General features: G+C 54.1%; 1 protein-coding gene across 1 annotated transcript in view; it reads left to right on the forward strand.

Annotated features, from left to right (window-relative positions):
- The window catches only part of LOC127573208 (otoancorin-like), an 80703-nt gene that overhangs the window by 30776 nt on the left and 31433 nt on the right, over positions 1 to 18494 (forward strand). The window contains exons 13-21 of the mRNA XM_052021209.1: positions 1367 to 1490; positions 4821 to 5036; positions 8176 to 8343; positions 8892 to 9185; positions 10398 to 10535; positions 11759 to 11814; positions 12588 to 12705; positions 16061 to 16134; positions 17427 to 17562. Of these exons, the coding sequence (XP_051877169.1) occupies positions 1367 to 1490; positions 4821 to 5036; positions 8176 to 8343; positions 8892 to 9185; positions 10398 to 10535; positions 11759 to 11814; positions 12588 to 12705; positions 16061 to 16134; positions 17427 to 17562 (1324 nt within the window). The remainder of the gene's footprint in view (positions 1 to 1366; positions 1491 to 4820; positions 5037 to 8175; positions 8344 to 8891; positions 9186 to 10397; positions 10536 to 11758; positions 11815 to 12587; positions 12706 to 16060; positions 16135 to 17426; positions 17563 to 18494) is intronic.

Raw genomic sequence — 18494 nt, forward strand, 5'->3', positions numbered from 1 at the left:
GAAAATCCCGTATCCATGTTCCTCCACAATGGATTCCCCACATAGTCATCATGGAGCCTAATAATGGGGATCATTCCAGCTGAGAATCCCGAGCACTTACTCTGGGGAGTCCCGCCCTGGAACCCCGGTCAGATCAGACATGTCGCAGACTCTGAGGCCCTTTCAGTGGGGGTTGTAAGGCTGACAACACCAAGCCAAGGGAAGACCAGTCCACTTGTTAAATTTTGATTTTGTTTAATATTTTTAACACTTTATATTTCTGAGTTTGTTGATTCTTTATATTATTTACTTCAGTTCCAAAGGCTTTACATGTCAGAGACATTTAAGATCCCTCAGTGACAAAACTCTGAGGGTTGGGACTTCGCTGGCTGTCAAAGCTTTTAGACGTTTTGAGGGCGGGACCTTGCTGGAGTCTGGACTACCTTGGGTCCTCCACTTGGGTCAGTAGGGGTGAACAGGGTGTGCCGGTACCTGCAAGTTCTGGCCCAGTGCATTATAACGCTCTCTCTCCTTCTACCCACCATCTGGGCCGTGCCATCTTCTTACAGCTCCCATTGGGCAGGAGGTACAGAAGCCTGAAGTCCCACACCACCAGGTTCAAGAACAGCTACTTCCCTTCAACCATTCGGCAGAATCCTAACCACCGCAGTTTAGCAACACTATGACCACTTTGCACTAAAATGGACTTTTTTTTGTTCTAATTGTGTTTTCTTGTAAAAATTGTGCATAATTTATGCTTAACATAGAACATAGAACAGCACAGCACAATACAGGCCCTTCGGCGCACAATGTTGTGCCGACCTTTAGACCTCGCCTAAGACTATCTAACCCCTTCCTCCCACATATCCCTCTATTTTAAATTCCTCCATATGCTTATCTAGTAATCTCTTGAATTTGACCAATGTACCTGCCTCCACCACCACCCCAGGCAGCGCATTCCACGCCCCAACCACTCTGGGTAAAAAACCTCCCTCTGATATCTCCCTTGAACTTCCCACCCATTACTTTAAAGCCATGCCCTCTTGTATTGAGCATTGGTGCCCTGGGAAAGAGGCGCTGGCTGTCCACTCTATCTATTCCTCTTAATATTTTGTGCAACTCTATCATGTCTCCTCTCATCCTCCTCTCCAAAGATTAAAGCCCTCGCTCCCTTAGTCTCTCCTCATAATGCATAATTTATGTTTTTCTTGTGAATGCTGCTTGTCTGATGCTCTGTGCCTGCGATGCTGCAGCAAGTAAGTTTCTCATTGCACCTGTGAGCACATGGACTCGTGCATGTGTTAGTAAACTCGCCCTTGACTTTGACGACGGTTGTAGCTGGCTCCATGTTGTTTCCACAATCTCGCTGACTGTCTCTCTTTCACAGACTCGGTCTCCTGGTGTGTTTCTTCGACAACGTACAGGAGTTGGACACCGGGGAGGCTCGCAGTCTCCTCCACCAGATGATTAAGTGCAGCCGTCTCAAGGGCTTCCAAGCTGACGTCAGGAAGGTAGTGTTGCCGCGAAGGGCCCGGGTTCTTCCCCCATCAGGCACCAAAGGGTGGAAACTGGAGGGCGACAAACTAAAAGCAGAGACTGCCAGAAACACTCAGCAGGTCAGGCAGCATCTGAGGAGGGAGAAACTGGGTTTAATGCTTCAGGTTCCAATGAAGGGTCTCTGACCTGAAACGTTGACTCTGCTACTCTTCTCACAGCTGCTGCCCGACCTGCTGAGTGTTTCCTGTTTTAGATCTCCAGCATCTGCGCTTTGTTTGATTTCCTCTGCTCGCTGATCCAAAACGAAGGGCTGTAGTATTGCAATGTCACTAATAAATCCTAGGTAGGAGAAAGCTCGTTTTATCCAGGGCATGTGGGATCCTCTCCCAGTTGGGATGACGAATACCAATGGATTCAAGGAGGAGCTGGATCAACACATGGAATCGGAGGCTGTGGGAGATGGGGAGAGGTGGCAGAGACTTCAGAAGATCAGGTGTGTGCTGGAAGCTTTGAGCAACAAACATTTGCATTTATATAGTGCCTTTAAACACATGAAACATCCCAAATGGACGGTGATGGAAACACAAAAAGACAAGAGGGCAGGGGATGAAAAGTTCAGCCAGGGAGAGAAGCTACTAAGGAGCTTCTTCAAGGAGAAGGGAGGGGCGGAGGGGATGGGGGGAGGGAGGCGGGTAATCCCAGATCATAGATCCCGGGCAGCTGAGGTCACATTTGATGATATGAGCAGAAGGAACAGGAGCTCACTGCCTCATTGACCCTTCTCCGCCGATCCACAGGATGATAGCAGTTGGTCATTGGTTTATTACTGTCACATGTACCGAGATACAGCGCAAAACTTTGTTTTGCATGCCATCCATAGCCTGTCCTGGTCAAATCACGTAGATGCCACGGCCAAGAAAGCTCACCAGCGCCTCTACTTCCTCAAAGGGCTAAAGAAATTTGGCATGTCCCCTTTGACACTCACCAACTTTTACCGATGCACCATAGAAAGCATCCTATCTGGATGCATCACAGCTTGGTATGGCAACTGCTCTGCCCGGGACCGCAAGAAACTGCAGAGAGTTGTGGACACGGCCCAGCGTGTCACGGAAACCAGCCTCCCCTCCATGTCTATACCTCTCATTGCCTTGGTGAAGCAGCCGGCGTAATCAAAGACCCCACCCACCCGGGACATTCTCCCTTCTCTCCTCTCCCATCAGGTAGAAGATACAGGACCCTGAGGGCATGAACCACCAGGCTCAAGGACAGCTTCTTCCCCACTGTGATAAGACTATTGAACAGTTCCCTTATACAATGAGATGGACTCTGACCTCACAATCTACCTTGTTGTGACCTTGCACCTAATTGCACTGCATTTTCTCTGTAGCTGTGACACTTTACTCTGTACTGTTATTGTTTTTACCTGTACTACATCAATGCACTCTGTACTAACTCGATGTAACTACACTGTGTAATGAATTGACCTGTACGATCAGTATGCAAGACAAGTTTTTCACTGTACCTCGGTACGAGTGACAATAATAAACCAATACCAATACCATACAGATCATTTCATCACATCAGTGCATCGAGGTATTACAAGGGAAAAGCAATAACAGAATGCAGAATATAGTGTACAGTTACAGAGAAAGTACATTGCAAGTAGACAGTAAGGTGCAAGGCCATAATGAGGTAGATCGTGAGGTCAAGAGTCCATCTTATCATAAAAGAGGTCCATTCAAGAGTCTGATTACAGCGGGATAGAAGCTGTCCTTGAGCCTGGTGGTACGTGCGTTCAAGCTTTTATATCATCTGCCTGATGGAGACGGGGGGAGAAGAGAGAATGTCCGGGGAGTGGGGGGGGGTCCTTGATTATGTTGGCTGCTTTCCCAAGGCAGCAGGAAGTGTGGACGGGGTCAGTGGGGAGGCTGGTTCGCGTGATGGACGGGGCTGATCCAGATCTTAGCCTCAACACCACTTCCCCACTCACTCCCCTTGCTCGTCGACACTCTTGTAGCTCAAAGGTCTGCCCCTCGTGGAGAGATTAAATTCAGGGGTGATTAACCACACCTATAATTCGCTATTGATTTAGATGTAGTTTTATAATAAATTTCCCAGTGAATCCATAGGTTTAAAGAGAGGGTGGGAACCAGATCCCTGGCGAATTGAAAAGGAGACTGGGAAGGTGGTGGACTATTGGAATTTCGGAAGTCAGATAGCAGATTATCGGAGTTTTACTGCACTTGTCTTGGACAGGTGTGGTGAAGGGCAGATTGCTAGAATGGAGGGACTCCCATATAGGGAGAGATTAGTGATGTATTCACTGGAGTATGAAAGGGGATCTCATTAAAGCTTCTCATCGGGCTCAACAGACTGGGTGCGGGGAGGGTGTGTCTCCGGACTGGGGTGTTCAGAATGAGGGGGTGATCATCTCGGTTATAGGCCAGGCAGATAGGACTGGGACGATCCCACGGAATTCACCACAGATTTCTTTTCCTTTATTCAGTGATTACAGCGTCTCAGTATTACAATGTTACTATGCTCTATGATTCACACTAATTACAGTTTCAAATTATAACGCAGACTCCTCTGTCCAGAATGCACTTCAGCACCTGTGGGGCCCACCGGTCCCGGAAATCCCCCGGTGTACACATGGACACCGCGTGCTCCTTCCCCAGGGACACACGGGCACGGACGTAACACCGGAAGACCCACGAATGGCCGCCTTGGCCAGGCCCAGGCCCAGGACCAGGACAAGGCCTAGGCCCAGGACCAGGACCAGGACCAGGACCAGGACCAGGACCAGGACCAGGACCAGGCCCAGGCCCAGGCCCAGGCCCAGGCTCAGGCCCAGGCCCAGGCCCTGGCCCGGGGGCAAACCGACCAGGAGATCCCTCCGAGCGACCCCCCCCCCCCCCACCCACCTTGGGGTGACCGAAGATCAGGAGTGTGGGGCTGAAATGCAGCCTAAACTCAAGGGGCAGCCCCTTCACACACTCAAGATGGAGGCTGCAACCTCTCACGCTCCGTGTGTACACGATACACTGTCTCCGGTTCCCTCCCACATTCCAAAGACGTACGGGTTAGGAAGTTGTGGGCGTGCTATGTTGGCGACGGAAGCGTGGTGACACTTGCGGGCTGCCCCCAGAGCACTCTACGCAAAAAGATGCATTTCACTGTGTGTTTCGATGTACTTCTGACTAATAAAGAAATCTTAATGACTTCCGAGGCCAGGGGCAGGGGAGTCATCAAAGGCGGTGGGCCCTGCTCACGAGGGAGATGCCCGCTCACCTCTGACAGGGCTCTCCCTACCTGCCTGACCACAGCTCCTTCCTCTCTTCCAGCTGAAGGCCCAGCTCCTGGGGCTGGTGCTGAGGAGCCAGCAGCTGAACGAGACTCTGGACTCCATCTCCGACGCCATCGCCTGCCTGTCCTTCCCGCAACTGGACTCTCTGTCCTCGGAGTCCGTGCGGAGCGCTGTCTCCATCCTGGGCGCGGTCAGCGGCTGGAGCCGCAGCCAGACGGTCATCCTGGCCGACAAGTTCATCGGGGGCGGCGAGGTGAGGGAGGTTGGGCTGCGCTCGGAGAACCGCGTGGGTGTTCTGTCCCGGTGAGGACGCAGCTGTGCGGGAGAGAGTGCCAAGGAGATTCACCGGGAATCTGCTGCAGGAACTCAGCGGGACGAGCAGCATCTGTGGGGGCAAAGGGATGGATGGCATTTCGGGTCGAGACCCTGCATCAGGACTGAGTGCAGTGGGGGGGGGAGGGAGGCAGGGGCTGGCAGGTGATAGGTGGAACCGGGTGAGGAGGGAGGTGACGAGCAGATGGATCCTCTCCCCTCTACCTGTCTATACCTCTCACTGCCTTGGTGTAGCAGCCAGCATAATCAAAGACCCCACCCACCCGGGTCATTCTCTCTCCTCTCCTCTCCCATCAGGCAGAAGATACAGGAGCCTGAGGGCACATACCACCAGGCTCAAGGACAGCTTCTACCCCACTGTGATAAGACTATTGAACAGTTGCCTTATACGATGGGATGGACTCTGACCTCACGATCTACCTTGTTGTGACCTTGCACCTGATTGCACTGCACTTACTCTGTAGCTGTGACACTTTACTCTGTACTGTTATTGTTTTTACCTGTACTACCTCAATGCACTCTGTACTGACTCAATGTAACTGCACTGTGTAATGAATTGACCTGTACGATTGGTATGCAAGACAAGTTTTTCACTGTACAAGTGACAATAATAAACCAATACACTCTCAGCCCTGATGCAGGGTCTCAACACCAAACATCAACCATCCCTCTGCCTCCACAGATGCTGCCCAACCTGCTGAGTTCCTCCAGCAGATTGTGTGTTGCTCCAGGTTCCAGTATCTGCCGTCTCTGGTGTCTCCCTGTTGCCTGGTTTGGAGGATTGGTAAATTGGCTTGTTATTGTCACAGGTACTGAGGTACATGTTTTGTGTGCTGTTCGTACAGATCAATTCATTACACGGTGCATCGAGGTAGTACAAGGGAAAACAATAGCAGAATGCAGAATAATTGGAATTGGAATTAGAATTGGTTTATTATTGTCACTTGTACCAAGGTACAGTGAAACTGGAGAAACAATAGACTGCAGATAGAACACAGAACAGTACAGCACAGAACAGGCCCTTCGGCCCAAAATGTTGTGCTAATCCCTCCTACCTACAGAATGCCCATATCCCTCTATTTTCCTCTCATTCATGTGCCCATCCAAGACCCTCTTAAAAGCCCCCAATGAATTTGCCTCCACCACCCTATCAGGCAACGCATTCCAGGCATCCACCACTATCTCAGTAAAAAACTTACCCCTCACATCTGTTCTGAACCTACCCCCTCTCACCTTAAATGCGTGCCCTCTGGAATTGGGTCGCTCAATAATGGGAAAAAAGATGCTGGAATCAAAACGAAAAACACTATCATGCTGCCTCTGCCCCTACACCACCTCCATCCAGGGACCCAAACAGTCCTTTCAGGTGAGACAGAGATTCACCTGCACCTCCCTTAATATCATCTACTGCATTCGGTGCTCCAAGTGTGGCCTCTTCTGCACTGGTGAGACCAAACACAGACTAGGTGACCATTTCACAGAACACCTGCGCTCTGTCCGTAACCGCGATCTGCATCTCCCCATTGCCAGTCACTTCAACTCCCCCTCCCACACTATCACTGATGTCAGTCCTCGGCCTCCTCCACTGCCAGGGGAACTCCAAGTGCAAACAGGAGGAGCAGCACCTCATTCTCTGTCCTGGAACCTTGCAGCCTAACGGCATGAACATTGAATTCTCCCACTTTAGGTAACCACCCGCCCCCCATGCTTCTTCTCTTCCTCCCTTTCCTAGTCTCTTTCTCCTCTCTCTCCCCCGGTGGATCTGCTCTCCCCTCCTCCCCCACACCTGCCCATCACTATCTCTTACCTCCATCTACCTATCACCACCCTGTGCCCACCCCGCCTCCCCTCTTTTGTCCACCTATCACTGCTCTGCTTTTCCCTCCTATATATTGGGCTTCCCCTTTTCCTATCTTCAGTCCTGAGGAAGGGTCCTGACCCGAAATGTTGACCGCCTGCTTTTCACCACGGATGCTGCCTGGCCTGCTGAGTTCCTCCAGCATCATCGTGTTTTTTCATCTAGATTCCAGCATCTGCAGTCCTTTGTTTCCCAAAGTGTTCCAGTTACAGAGGAAGTGCAGTGCAGGTAGACAATAAGGTGCAAGGCCATGACGAGGTAGATTGTGAGGTCAAGAATCCATCTTATCGTTCAAGAGGTGGGTTCAATAGTCTTATAACAGCGGGATAGAAGACTATTGAACGATAGAAGACACTATGAAACATTAACCATCCCTCTCCCTCCACCGACCCGCTGAGCTCCTCCAGCCGTTTGTTTCTTGTTCTGGATTCCACGGTCTGCAGATTCATGTGTCTCCCCGTTGCCTGGATTAGTTCTGGGGAGAGGCTGGACAGGCTGAGACTGTTTTCCCTGGAGCAAAGGAGGCTGAGGGGTGACCTGCAGAGGTTAATATGATTATGAGATAGAGGAGATTGTCAGAAGATTTTCCCCATGGCGAGGGCATCAAAAACAGGTTTAAGGTGAGGGGAAGGAGTTTTGAAGGGGATTTGAGGGGAAAGTTTTTGACACAGAGAGTGGGTGATACCTGGAACTTGCTGCCAGAGGAGGTGGGGGAATCAGATACACTCACTACATTTAAGGGACATTTAGACAGACACTTAAATAGACAAGGTGTAGTAGGATACGGTCCTAATGCAGGCAAATGGGATTAGTGTAGCTGGGGGAAAAGGTCAGTATGGATGTGGTGGGCCGAAGGGCCTGTTTCTGTGCCGTACAGCTGTGTGACTCAGAGCCCCTGGGAGGCAGGCACCGTAGAGTAAATCCTTTAGGTTATTGATCATCAGAGAAGATGAGGCAGCACAGCGGGTGAAGCTGCTGCCCCTCGGCCCCAGAGACCCGGGTTCGATCCCGACCTCAGCCGCTGTCTGTGGGGAGTTTGCATGTTCTCCCTGTGACGGGGTGGGCTCCCCTCTGCTCCCGGTGCTCCAGTTCCCTCCCACATCTGAGAAGATTGTTCTACCAGCGCAGACTCGATGGGCCGAATGGGTCGGAGGTTGGGTGTGACGTTAACAGCTATTTGTTCCTCCCTCTGTTCCTGCAGCAACTGTCGGCGTTTAACCTCAGCCAGCTGGGGGTCCTGGTGCCCGGGATCGGTGCCCACACCCTCTACAACACCAGCCCCAAGGACCTGGCGCAGGCTGTGCGAGGAGCCCTGTCCCAGCATGAAGCCCAGCTCTCCGTGGCCCAGCGCCTGGCTGTGGTCACCCAGGTAACCGGCCCAGGGCCTGGCTCTAGTCACCCAGGTACTGGCCTAGGGCCTGGCTCTGGTCACTCAGGTAACTGGCCCAGGGCCTGGCTCTAGTCACCCAGGTACTGGCCTAGGCCTCACTCCCTCCGTGTTGCGTCAGGGCCCACGGTCAGGAACAGGACGGGTCGGGTGGGGTGGGGGTAGGTGGAGAGGGGGGACGGGATGGGTCTGGGGGGGAGGGGGGGACGGGACAGGATGTGTCTGGGGGGGGAGGGGTTGACGGAACCTGGGGGGAGGGGGTGGGGAGAGGCGAATGGGGGGGGAGAACCAGGGAAATGGGGTGGGGGGGAGCAGGGGGAGAGTGGGTGGGAGAGAGAGGGGGTTGGGGAGACCGAGGATGGGGAGAGAGGGGGGAGATGGGGAGAGAGGGGCGGAGACACTGAGGAGACGGCTACTTTATTTCTCCTACTTTACTTACGGAGATTCCAGCTGCACATCCTCCAGAACATGGGCCGACCTCCTCATCGCTGCTCATTTCTTCCCATCACCTCGTGTCCTCGGTCCCCCAGGCAACCAACGGGGATCCAACGCAATGTGTGGTGGTGAGAGACCCAGACCGTGGTCCTGCCCCGCAGGGCCCATCTCCCGAACGTGCCCCAGCCTTAGACCGCGCCAGCGCACGGCGTCCACTCGGGGTCCGCACCTTGCTCTGGGCGACCAGAACTGGCAACTGCACTGCACTTGTCCGAGGCAACGAAACTGGTGGCCGGGTGCTCTTGATGCTGGTGTACCTGGGTGTGGTTTATGCCCTGCTCCTACACTGTAACAGTCAACAGTCACACCTGCAGCACAGATACACCTCAGTATACTCCCTGTGGCTGGGGTTGTGAAGGATGGGTCCCGGCCTCGTTGCTGAGGAACGTTCCCTCTGCATCATCCGCCCCTCATGGAACAATGGCTCCACAAGTCCCTCAGCTAATGGTCAGCACAGAAGGTCCTGGAGACGCAGTGGTGGGGGGAGCTGGGGGGGGGGTGGTGGAAGGGGACGGTGGACCCTGTGGGACGGTTTCCCAAGTAGAGTCACTCGGCAGAACGCCTCATGACCGGAACTTTCAAGCGAGCACCGAGGGCCTTTCCCATCTCAGCTCCCTAATGTGTACAGTTCATCGGCCACGCCGCACACGGCGCTGGATATGGGACCTTCTGCAGGAATGCGCCTTTGTCACGAAGGGACACAAAGGGATTTGTCGAGGTTTGTCCCACAGTCCTGTCTAACTCAGGACTCTGTTGAATGGGCCATTCCCAGGGACACACACTGAACCATCACCCCTCCTGGTCTGCCGAAACTCACTGCCTGACAGGACTGGTCTACCAGGAGCCCGAATAGAATTGAGGGGCCGAATGGTGTCTGTCCGTGCCCCTGTGAGACTGCCCCCAGTGACTGTTTCGGGCAATGACTATCCTTCGGACAAATTGTTTCCGTCCTGGCTTTACCTCAGGACCTTTCTCTGCCCTGTCCCAACACGAACCAACGGAAGGTCCAACAGGCAAAGTGCTGGAGGAACTCAGCGGGTCAGGCAGCGTCTGTGGGGCGAAGCAGACAGTCGACGTTTCGGGTCAGGAGTCCAGATGAAGGGTCTTGACCCGAAACGTCGACTGTCCATTTCTGTCCACAGATGCTGCCTGACCCGCTGAGTTCCTCAAGCACTCTGTGTTTTGGAATTGGTTTATTATTGTCACTTGTACCAAGGTACAGTGGAGAACTTGTCTTGCATACCTTCCATACAGATCAATTCATTACACAGTGCATTGAGGTAAAACTATAACAGAATACATGTCACAGTTACAGAGAAAGTGCAGCACAGATAGACAATAAGGTGCAAGGTCACAACGAGTAGATTGTCCTTACTGCACCTGCAGTCTCTTGTGTTTCACTGGTGTGAGCAGAGCCTCAACTAATGATGAAGGTTCTGGGACTTTCTTTTCTCACAGGATGGATAATATACTTTATCTGGGTTTGGTTCCCATTGGGCGTTCCCATCCTCACCTCTGGACATTTATTCTCTCGTCCTCAGATCGCCAATTCCAGGAATGTGTCCTCCATGCTTGACCTCTTGAACACTTCCTTCTTAAAGGAGATGCCTCTCTACAACCTGCTTGCCTTGAAGAGCTACAACATTAGCCACCTTGACCAGGAGTTGAGGAGAAGTCAGGTTTGTTCAATGTCCTTCTAGCAGCACCGTGTCTTGCTCCAGACTGCAATCTCTTGTGTCTCCTGTTGTACAATACCCTCATCGACTGGTTAAATTTACTGTCTCCAGCACCTGAATTTAGAATCAGGCCGTATCCTAATTCACAGCACACGCTGTGCTGGGCTGTGCTGTGGTTCATCCAAGAAGATAACGGGGTAAGGAAGGCTGATCTCCTTCCTGAAGGGGATCAACAGCAAAGTGGCACAGCGGGTGGAGCCGCTGCCTCAGAGCTCCAGAGACCCGGGTTCGATCCCGACCTCCGGCGCTGTCTGTGTGGAGTCTGCACGTTCTCCCTGTGACCGGGTGGGCTTCCCCCGGGTGCTCCGGTTCCCTCCCACATCCCAACGATGTGGGTCTGTGGGTTAATTGGCTTCTCTAAATCACCTCCCCCCCCCCCCCCCAGTGTGTAGGTGAGGGGTGGAATCTGGGAGGATCTGATGGGAAGATGGGGAGAATAAAATGGGATTGGTGTAGATGGGTTAACACAGGGTCAATGGGCTGAAGGGCCTGTTTCCGTGCTGTATGACTGCAGTTTCAGATTTTGAGCCAGGATCCTGCTTGTGGGAGGGAGCCCCACGTTTGGAGAGAGGTTCACTGGGCTCAGTGCTTATGCTCTCAGCTGCCGATCCCGCGGGAATGGCCTCCCCCTTGCTACCCTCTCAGGCCATGAACCGTCCTAGAGTAAGTCGCAAATCAGCAGTTGTCCAGGTTGGTACAGCCCAGGAACTGGAAAGTTACCTGAGACGGGGCGCAGGCCAACCACACAGCGTCCTGAATGGCCAGTGGGAGCTGGGTGTGCAGTGGGGGGGCTCCTTTGACTTTGAGCTGAGTTAAAGGGGCAGAGCCCCCCGTGGCTGAGTTAAAGGGGTGGTAGCCCCCAGTGGCTGAGTTAAAGGGGCGGTGGCTCCAGTGGCTGAGTTAAAGGGGCAGAGCCCCCAGTGGCTGTTAAAGGGGTGGTGGCCCCCAGTGGCTGTTAAAGGGGCAGAGCCCCTAGTGGCTGAGTTAATGGGGCAGAGCCCCCAGTAAGTGATGTTATAACCCACCTGGGCCACCCAATTTCCACCCCAAATCTGGCCAGATTGCAGCAATAACCGGGGGGGGGGGGGGCGGGGTGGGGTGGGGAGGGAAGAGATGGCTGCTCATCTACTCTCCTGCTCAGCAATGACTCTCGCTGTCACCCACAGGCTCTGTTCCTTTACGACCTGGCGTCTGACACAATGCCCGTGCAGGAAATAATCAGGTAAGGAGCACCTGGGGAAAATATGTTCCCAAATATCTTTCCCCTGAAAGGTTTCTCCATTGGCTGAGATAAGAAACTGGTTCAAAAACTTGTTTCTTCTTCATTTGAAGCGGCCAGCCAGATCTTTGTCTCCCTCCCTCTGTCCCCTTCCCTCTCTCTCAGCTCGCTCTGTCTGTAGGCCTGTCTCCCTCCCTCTCCCAGTCTCCCTGTCTCCCTCTGAGTTGTTTCCCTCCCTCTCCCTCTCTCTCTCTCTCTCCCTCTCTCTCCCTCTCTCTCTCCCTCTCTCTCTCCCTCTCTTTCTCTCCCTCTCTCCCTCTCTCTCCCTCTCTCTCCCTCTCTCCCTCCCTCTCTCCCTCTCTCTCTCCCTCTCTCTCCCTCTCTCTCTCTCCCTCTCTCTCACTCCCCCTCCCTCACTCTCTCCCTCTCTCCCTCTCTCTCCCTCCCTCTCTCCCTCTCTCCCTCCCTCTCTCTCTCCCTCCCTCTCTCCCTCTCTCTCTCCCTCTCTCTCTCTCCCTCCCTCTCTCTCTCTCTCTCTCTCTCTCTCCATCTATCTTTACTTTCCTTGCTGCCATTGCTCCAAATCTCCCTGCTGGGGAGGTGAAGGGGGGTTGGTGAGGGGAGGGGAGGGGAGGGGAGGGGAGGGGAAACCGTGCTGCCCTCCTGCCTCTGCCTGAGGGGAGGCGAGTGGGTTTCTCCATGGAGCGGTGCTGTGGACACAAACCGACCGTCTGTGACCCTCACTCCTCCTGCCTTACTTTCTTCTGCTTGCCCAGCTGCGGGGAGCTGGCGAGGGGTTTGACCTGTGACGGTCTGTGGTCCCTGGATCGGCCGACCTTCCTCCGCCTCCGCGTCCTGTTCCAGCGGAACCTCGCCCTTCTCTCACCCCACCAGGTAAGCGGCGCTAGCGAAAGGCAGGTGTCACTGCCGTGGGACGTCCGATGGCTCCTCGTGGCCAGTGAGGTCACCATTGCCCTATTGGAACGGTGGCAGCCTGTTCGCGCACAGCAAGATCCAACAGCCAGCACCAGGACGTAGAGCGGCTAACTCCCCGGTGTTTGTTGGCTGGGGCCAAGCAATGGCTCCCCTGCTCCTCGGCAGTTCGAGAGCCCTGGGAAAATTTAGCCCCATTGGAGCCTCCTGTTTACGCCGCGGGGAGGGTCTGTATTCGGGTATCCAGCGCAGGATTCGAACCCACCACCCGGACAGGAACCTTGAGCCGCTGCTGCCTGAGGTGGCCGGAGCTGCCTCCTCACCCCTCGGAGGTGAACCTGCCCCTCCAAATGAGCTTGACCCCCAACGGCCACACCCTTGCTGTTGGTGGGATGATGCTGTGCGACATTTGCCCGCCCGCGGGTGACTAACACCGGGGTGGGGGGGGTGTGGAGCGGGGCAATCCATTGGGTGCGAGCTGAGGGCTGCCCCAGAGGTGTGGGTGGGGTTACACACAGGCGTGGGGTGGCGGAGGCAAGGGGAGGGGGGGAAATGAATCCTGGACACAACCTGGAGTTTCCTTCCGTCCCACCGGATGAACCAATCCAATTGGTAATCGGTTCATTATTGCCACATGTATCGAGATAACTTTCTCTGTAGCTGTGACACTTTACTCTGTACTGTTATTGTTTTTACCTGTACTACCTCAATGCACTCTGTACTGACTCAATGTAACTGCACTGTGTAATGAATTGACCTGTATGATCGGTTTGTGAGACAAGTTTTTCACTGTACCTCGGTACAAGTGACAATAATAAACCAATTCCAATACCAAAAGCTTTTGTTTGCGTGCTGTCCACACAGGTCATTCCATACATCAGTACATTGAAGAGGACAACGGAATAAAGTGTCACAGTTACAGAGAAAGTGCAGTGCAGGCAGACAATAAGGTGCAAGGGCCACGACGAGGTAGATTGGGAGATCAGGAGTTCATCTTTACAGTACAATATCCATTCAAGAGTCTGATAACAGTGGGATAGAAGCTGTCCTTGAGCCTGGTGGTACGTGTTCCCAAACTTTTGTATCTTCTGGAGGGGGCGAGAAGAGAGAATGTTTGGGGTGGGAGGGGTCCTTGATTATGTCGGCTGCTTTCCCGAGGCAGCGGGAAGTGTGGACGGGGTCCACGGAGGGGAGGCTGGTTTCCGCGATGGACTGATTGACAGAGAAGTTCGCAATACGCCGCACAGAAAGAGGCCATTCAGCCCATCTGTGCTAGCACATCTGCACCGCCCACCTCCAGCATTGCTTCCTGCTCCTCCTCCCCTCTTTGGTTTATTCAGCCATTGCCCAACGGATCAGGAAGGACATGGAGAGGGTGCACAAGAGGTTCTCCAGGACGCTGCCTGGATTGGAGAGTATGAGCCGCAAGGAGAGGTCGGACAAACTTGGGTTGTTTTCTCCGGAGCGGCGGAGGCTGAGGGGAGACCTGATAGAGGTTTATAAAATTACGAGAGGCATGGTAGAGTAGACAGTCTTTTTCTCAGGGTGGAAATGTCAAATACTAGGTTTAAGGTGAGGGGGGGGAAAGTTTAAAGGAGATGTGCGGGGCAAGTTTTTTACACAGAGAGCGGTGGGTGCCTGGAACGGGCTGCCAGGGCTGGTGGTGGAAGCAGATACAATGGCAACGTTTAGGGGGCATTTAGATGGGCCCATGAACAGGCCGGGAATGGAGGGATGTGGACCTTGTGCAGGTGGGAGGCATTAGTTAGATTGGCATCATGGTTAGTACAGACAAGGTGGGCCGAAGGGCCTGTTCCTGTGCTGTACTCTTCTATCATAGAACATAGAGCAGTACAGCACAATACAGGCCCTTCGCCCACAAAGTTGTGCCGACCTTTAAACCTCGCCTAAAACACTCTAACCCCTTCCTCCCACATATCCCTCTACTTTAAATTCCTCCATATGCTTATCTAGTAATCTCTTGAATTTGACCAATGTACCTGCCTCCACCACCGCCCCAGGCAGCACATTCCACGCCCCAACCACTCTCTGGGTAAAAAACCTCCCTCTGATATCTCCCTTGAACTTCCCACCCATTACTTTAAAGCCATGCCCTCTTGTATTGAGCATCGGTGCCCTGGGAAAGAGGCGCTGGCTGTCCACTCTATCTATTCCTCTTAATATTTTGTACACCTCTATCATGTCTCCCCTCATCCTCCTTCTCTCCAAAGAGTAAAGCCCCAGCTCCTTTAGTCTCTCCTCATAATGCATAAAACCAGGCAGCATCCTGGTAAATCTCCTCTGCACCCTTTCCAATGCTCCCACATCCTTCCTATAATGAGGCGACCAGAACTGGACACAGTACTCCAAGTGTGGTCTAACCAGAGTTTTGTAGAGCTGCATCATTACCTCGCGGCTCTTAAACTCGATCCCACGACTTATGAAAGCTAACATCCCATAAGCTTTCTTAACTACCCTATCCACCTGTGAGGCAACTTTCAGGGATCTGTGGATATGAACCCCCTGTGTTCTGTGTTCTGAAAGGAGTCCTGATAGAGGTGTATAAAGTGACAAGGAGCATTGATCAGGTGAACGTGTCCAGGGAAAGGGAAGCTTTAGGGTGGGAGGGTAAAGGTTTAAAAGGGACCTGAGGGGCAACTTTCTCACCCAGAGGGTGATGGGTGTGCGGAACGAGCTGCCAGAGTGAGTGAGGCAGGTACACTGACAACACGTGAACAGGTACATGGGTAGGAAAGGTTTAGAGGGATATGGGCCAAACGTGGCAAATGGGACCAGCTTAGGTGGGAATCTTAGATGGTCGGCAGTGATCAGTTGGGCTGAAGGGCCTGTTTCTGTGCTGTATTACTCTGTGAGGCCATTCGGCCCACTTGGTGGTGCTACCCCGGGCCAGAGTGGGTGTTGATGTTGACCAGGGTAGGGTTGGCAGAGCAGGGGACACGGACTGCATTATTTGCACCCACCCTGCACCGCCCCCAGGCCATGAGATCCTACACAGCAGAGGGAGATCATTCAGCCCATCAGTCCTGTGCTGGTCTGTGAAAGGATCCCCCAGTTGGTCCCACATTCTCGCTCCATCCCTTGCAGCGGTTTCTCCTTCGGGAATATTCCCAGGGTCATTTTGAAAACAGCACGCAAGGGGCAGGGGGTGAGTGGGGAGGGTGTGTGCAGGAAGCTGGTGAGCCCTTCGCCCCCTCGGCGGTACTAGCCCCCGCTGTAACCATCACGGTTTATGTCACGCGCCCCACGCACCTTCTCAAGGACGCCGGCCCTTTAAATGTCCCTCCTGCCCTTCCAGCTGAACTGCCTGGCCTGGAGGTATCTGCAGGACGCGCCCGACTCCATGCCCCCTCTCCTACTGGTCACCCTGCCGTGAGTACCCGGGCTGCTGGTGCGAGGGGGGTGGGGGATGTGTGTGGGGGGGGGTGGGGGTGTGGTTGTGGGTAGTGGTGGGTGGGATGGGATGTTGATGTGGATGTGGGTGTGGTGTGGTGTGTGTGGGTGGGTGGGGGTGTGGGTGGGGGTGAGGGTGATGTGGAGTGTGTGAGTGGGGTGGGCGGGGTGTGGGTGTGTGCATGTGGGGTGGGTGGGGGTGTGGGTATGTGAGTCGGGGTGTTTGTGGGTGGGGATGTGTGTGGGTCGGGATGTGGGTGGGGTTTGTGTGGGGCAGGGTGTGTGGGGCGGGGGTTGTGTGGGGCAGGGTGTGTGTGGGTGGGGGTGTGTGTAGGTGGGTGTGTGTGTGGGTCGGGCTGTGTGTGGGGTGGGGGTGGGGTGTGTGAGGGGGTGGGGATGGGAGTGTGTTTGTGGGTGGGGTGTGTGTGGGTGTGTGTGGGTGGGGGTGTGTGTGTGGGTGTGTGTGTGGGTGGGGGTGTGTGTGGGTGTGGGTGTGTGGGTGTGGGTGTGTGTGTGTGTGGGGTGTGTGGGTGTGTGTGTGGGTGTGTGTGGGTGGGTGTGGGTGGGTGTGTGGGTGGGGTGTGTGTGGGTGTGTGTGGGTGGGTGTGTGTGTGTGGGTGTGTGTGTGTGGGTGTGTGTGTGGGGTGTGTGGGTGTGTGTGTGGGTGTGTGTGTGGGGTGTGTGGGTGTGTGTGGGTGTGTGTGTGTGTGGGGTGTGTGGGTGGGGGTGTGTGTGGGTGTGTGTGTGGGTGTGTGTGGGGATGGGTGTGTGTGTGTGTGTGGTTGTGTGTGTGGGGTGTGTGGGGATGGGTGTGTGTGTGTGTGTGGGTGGGTGGGGTGTGTGGGGTGTGTGGGGATGGGTGTGTGTGTGTGTGTGTGGGTGGGTGGGGTGTGTGGGGTGTGTGGGGATGGGTGTGTGTGTGTGTGTGTGGGTGGGTGGGGTGTGTGGGGTGTGTGGGGATGGGTGTGTGTGGGGTGTGTGGGGATGGGTGTGTGGGGATGGGTGTGTGTGTGTGTGTGTGTGTGGGTGGGTGGGGTGTGTGGGTGTGTGGGGATGGGTGTGTGTGTGTGTGTGTGTGGGTGGGTGGGGTGTGTGGGGTGTGTGGGGATGGGTGTGTGTGGGGTGTGTGGGGATGGGTGTGTGGGGATGGGTGTGTGTGTGTGTGTGTGTGTGGGTGGGTGGGGTGTGTGTGTGTGTGGGTGGGTGTGTGTGTGTGGGGTTGGGTCGTTGGGGAGCAGCCTCCTTGTTTGACCTTCTTCCCTCCCGTCCAGCACCCGTGTTGTGGCCTCGAGCCCTCGAGCCGCCTGCAGGCCGCTGTTAATTGCCCTGGGTGGGGTCGAGCTGGCATCCCTCGTTCCCGACTCAGCGAAGAGGGCGGAGGTGATCGGGAGAGCGTTGTGGTGCCTGGTGAGTGACTGACCTGTTCCTCCGGACAGTGTACGGACGAAGTTCCACAACCTCCCGGCTGTGGGCTCCACCGACAGCCATCCCGAGGCAGCACGAATGGAGAACAGCGCAGCACAGGACAGGCTCTTTGGCCCACAACGTCCATGCTGGCTGTGATGCCAAATTAAACCAACTCCTGCTGCCTGTCCTGCACTCCCTGCTTGTCCAGGTTTCTGTCCAAAAACCTCTTGAACAGAATCAGAATCAGATTTATTATCACTGTATTACGCACCGTGAGATTTGTCATTTTGCGGCAGCAGTACAGTGCAAAGACATAAAATTACTATAAATTACAAAAAAAAGGAATAACGAGGTAGTGTTCATGGACCGTTCCGAAATCTGATGGCGGACGGGAAGAAGCTGTTCCTGAATTGTTGATAAGATAAGATTTCTTTATTAGTCACATGTAAATCGAAACACGCAGTGAAATGCATCTTTTTGCGTGGAGTGTTCTGGGGGCAGCCCACAAGTGTCGCCATGCTTCCAGCGCCAACATAGCACGGCCACAACTTCCTAACCCGCACATCTTTGGAATGTGGGAGGAAACCGGAGCACCCGGAGGAAACCCACGCAGACACGGGGAGAACGTACAAACTCTTTACAGACAGCGGCGGGAATTGAACACGGGTCTCTGGTGCTGTAAAACATTACGCTAACCGCTACACTACCGTGCCTGCCCCATACACTACAGTGCGGGTCTTCAGGCTCCTGTACCTCCTCCCCGATGGTAGGAATGAGAAGAGGGCATGTCCCGGATGGTGAGGGTCCTCAGTGATGAATGCTGCCTTCTTGAGTCATCGCCTCTTGAAGATGTCCTCGATGGTGGGGAGGGCTGTGCCCGTGATGGAGCTGGCTGAGTCTACACACCATAATCATATCTGCATTTAAACATG

This window comes from Pristis pectinata, chromosome 8, assembly GCF_009764475.1.
Source record: "Pristis pectinata isolate sPriPec2 chromosome 8, sPriPec2.1.pri, whole genome shotgun sequence".
Classification (NCBI taxonomy): Eukaryota; Metazoa; Chordata; class Chondrichthyes; order Rhinopristiformes; family Pristidae; genus Pristis; species Pristis pectinata.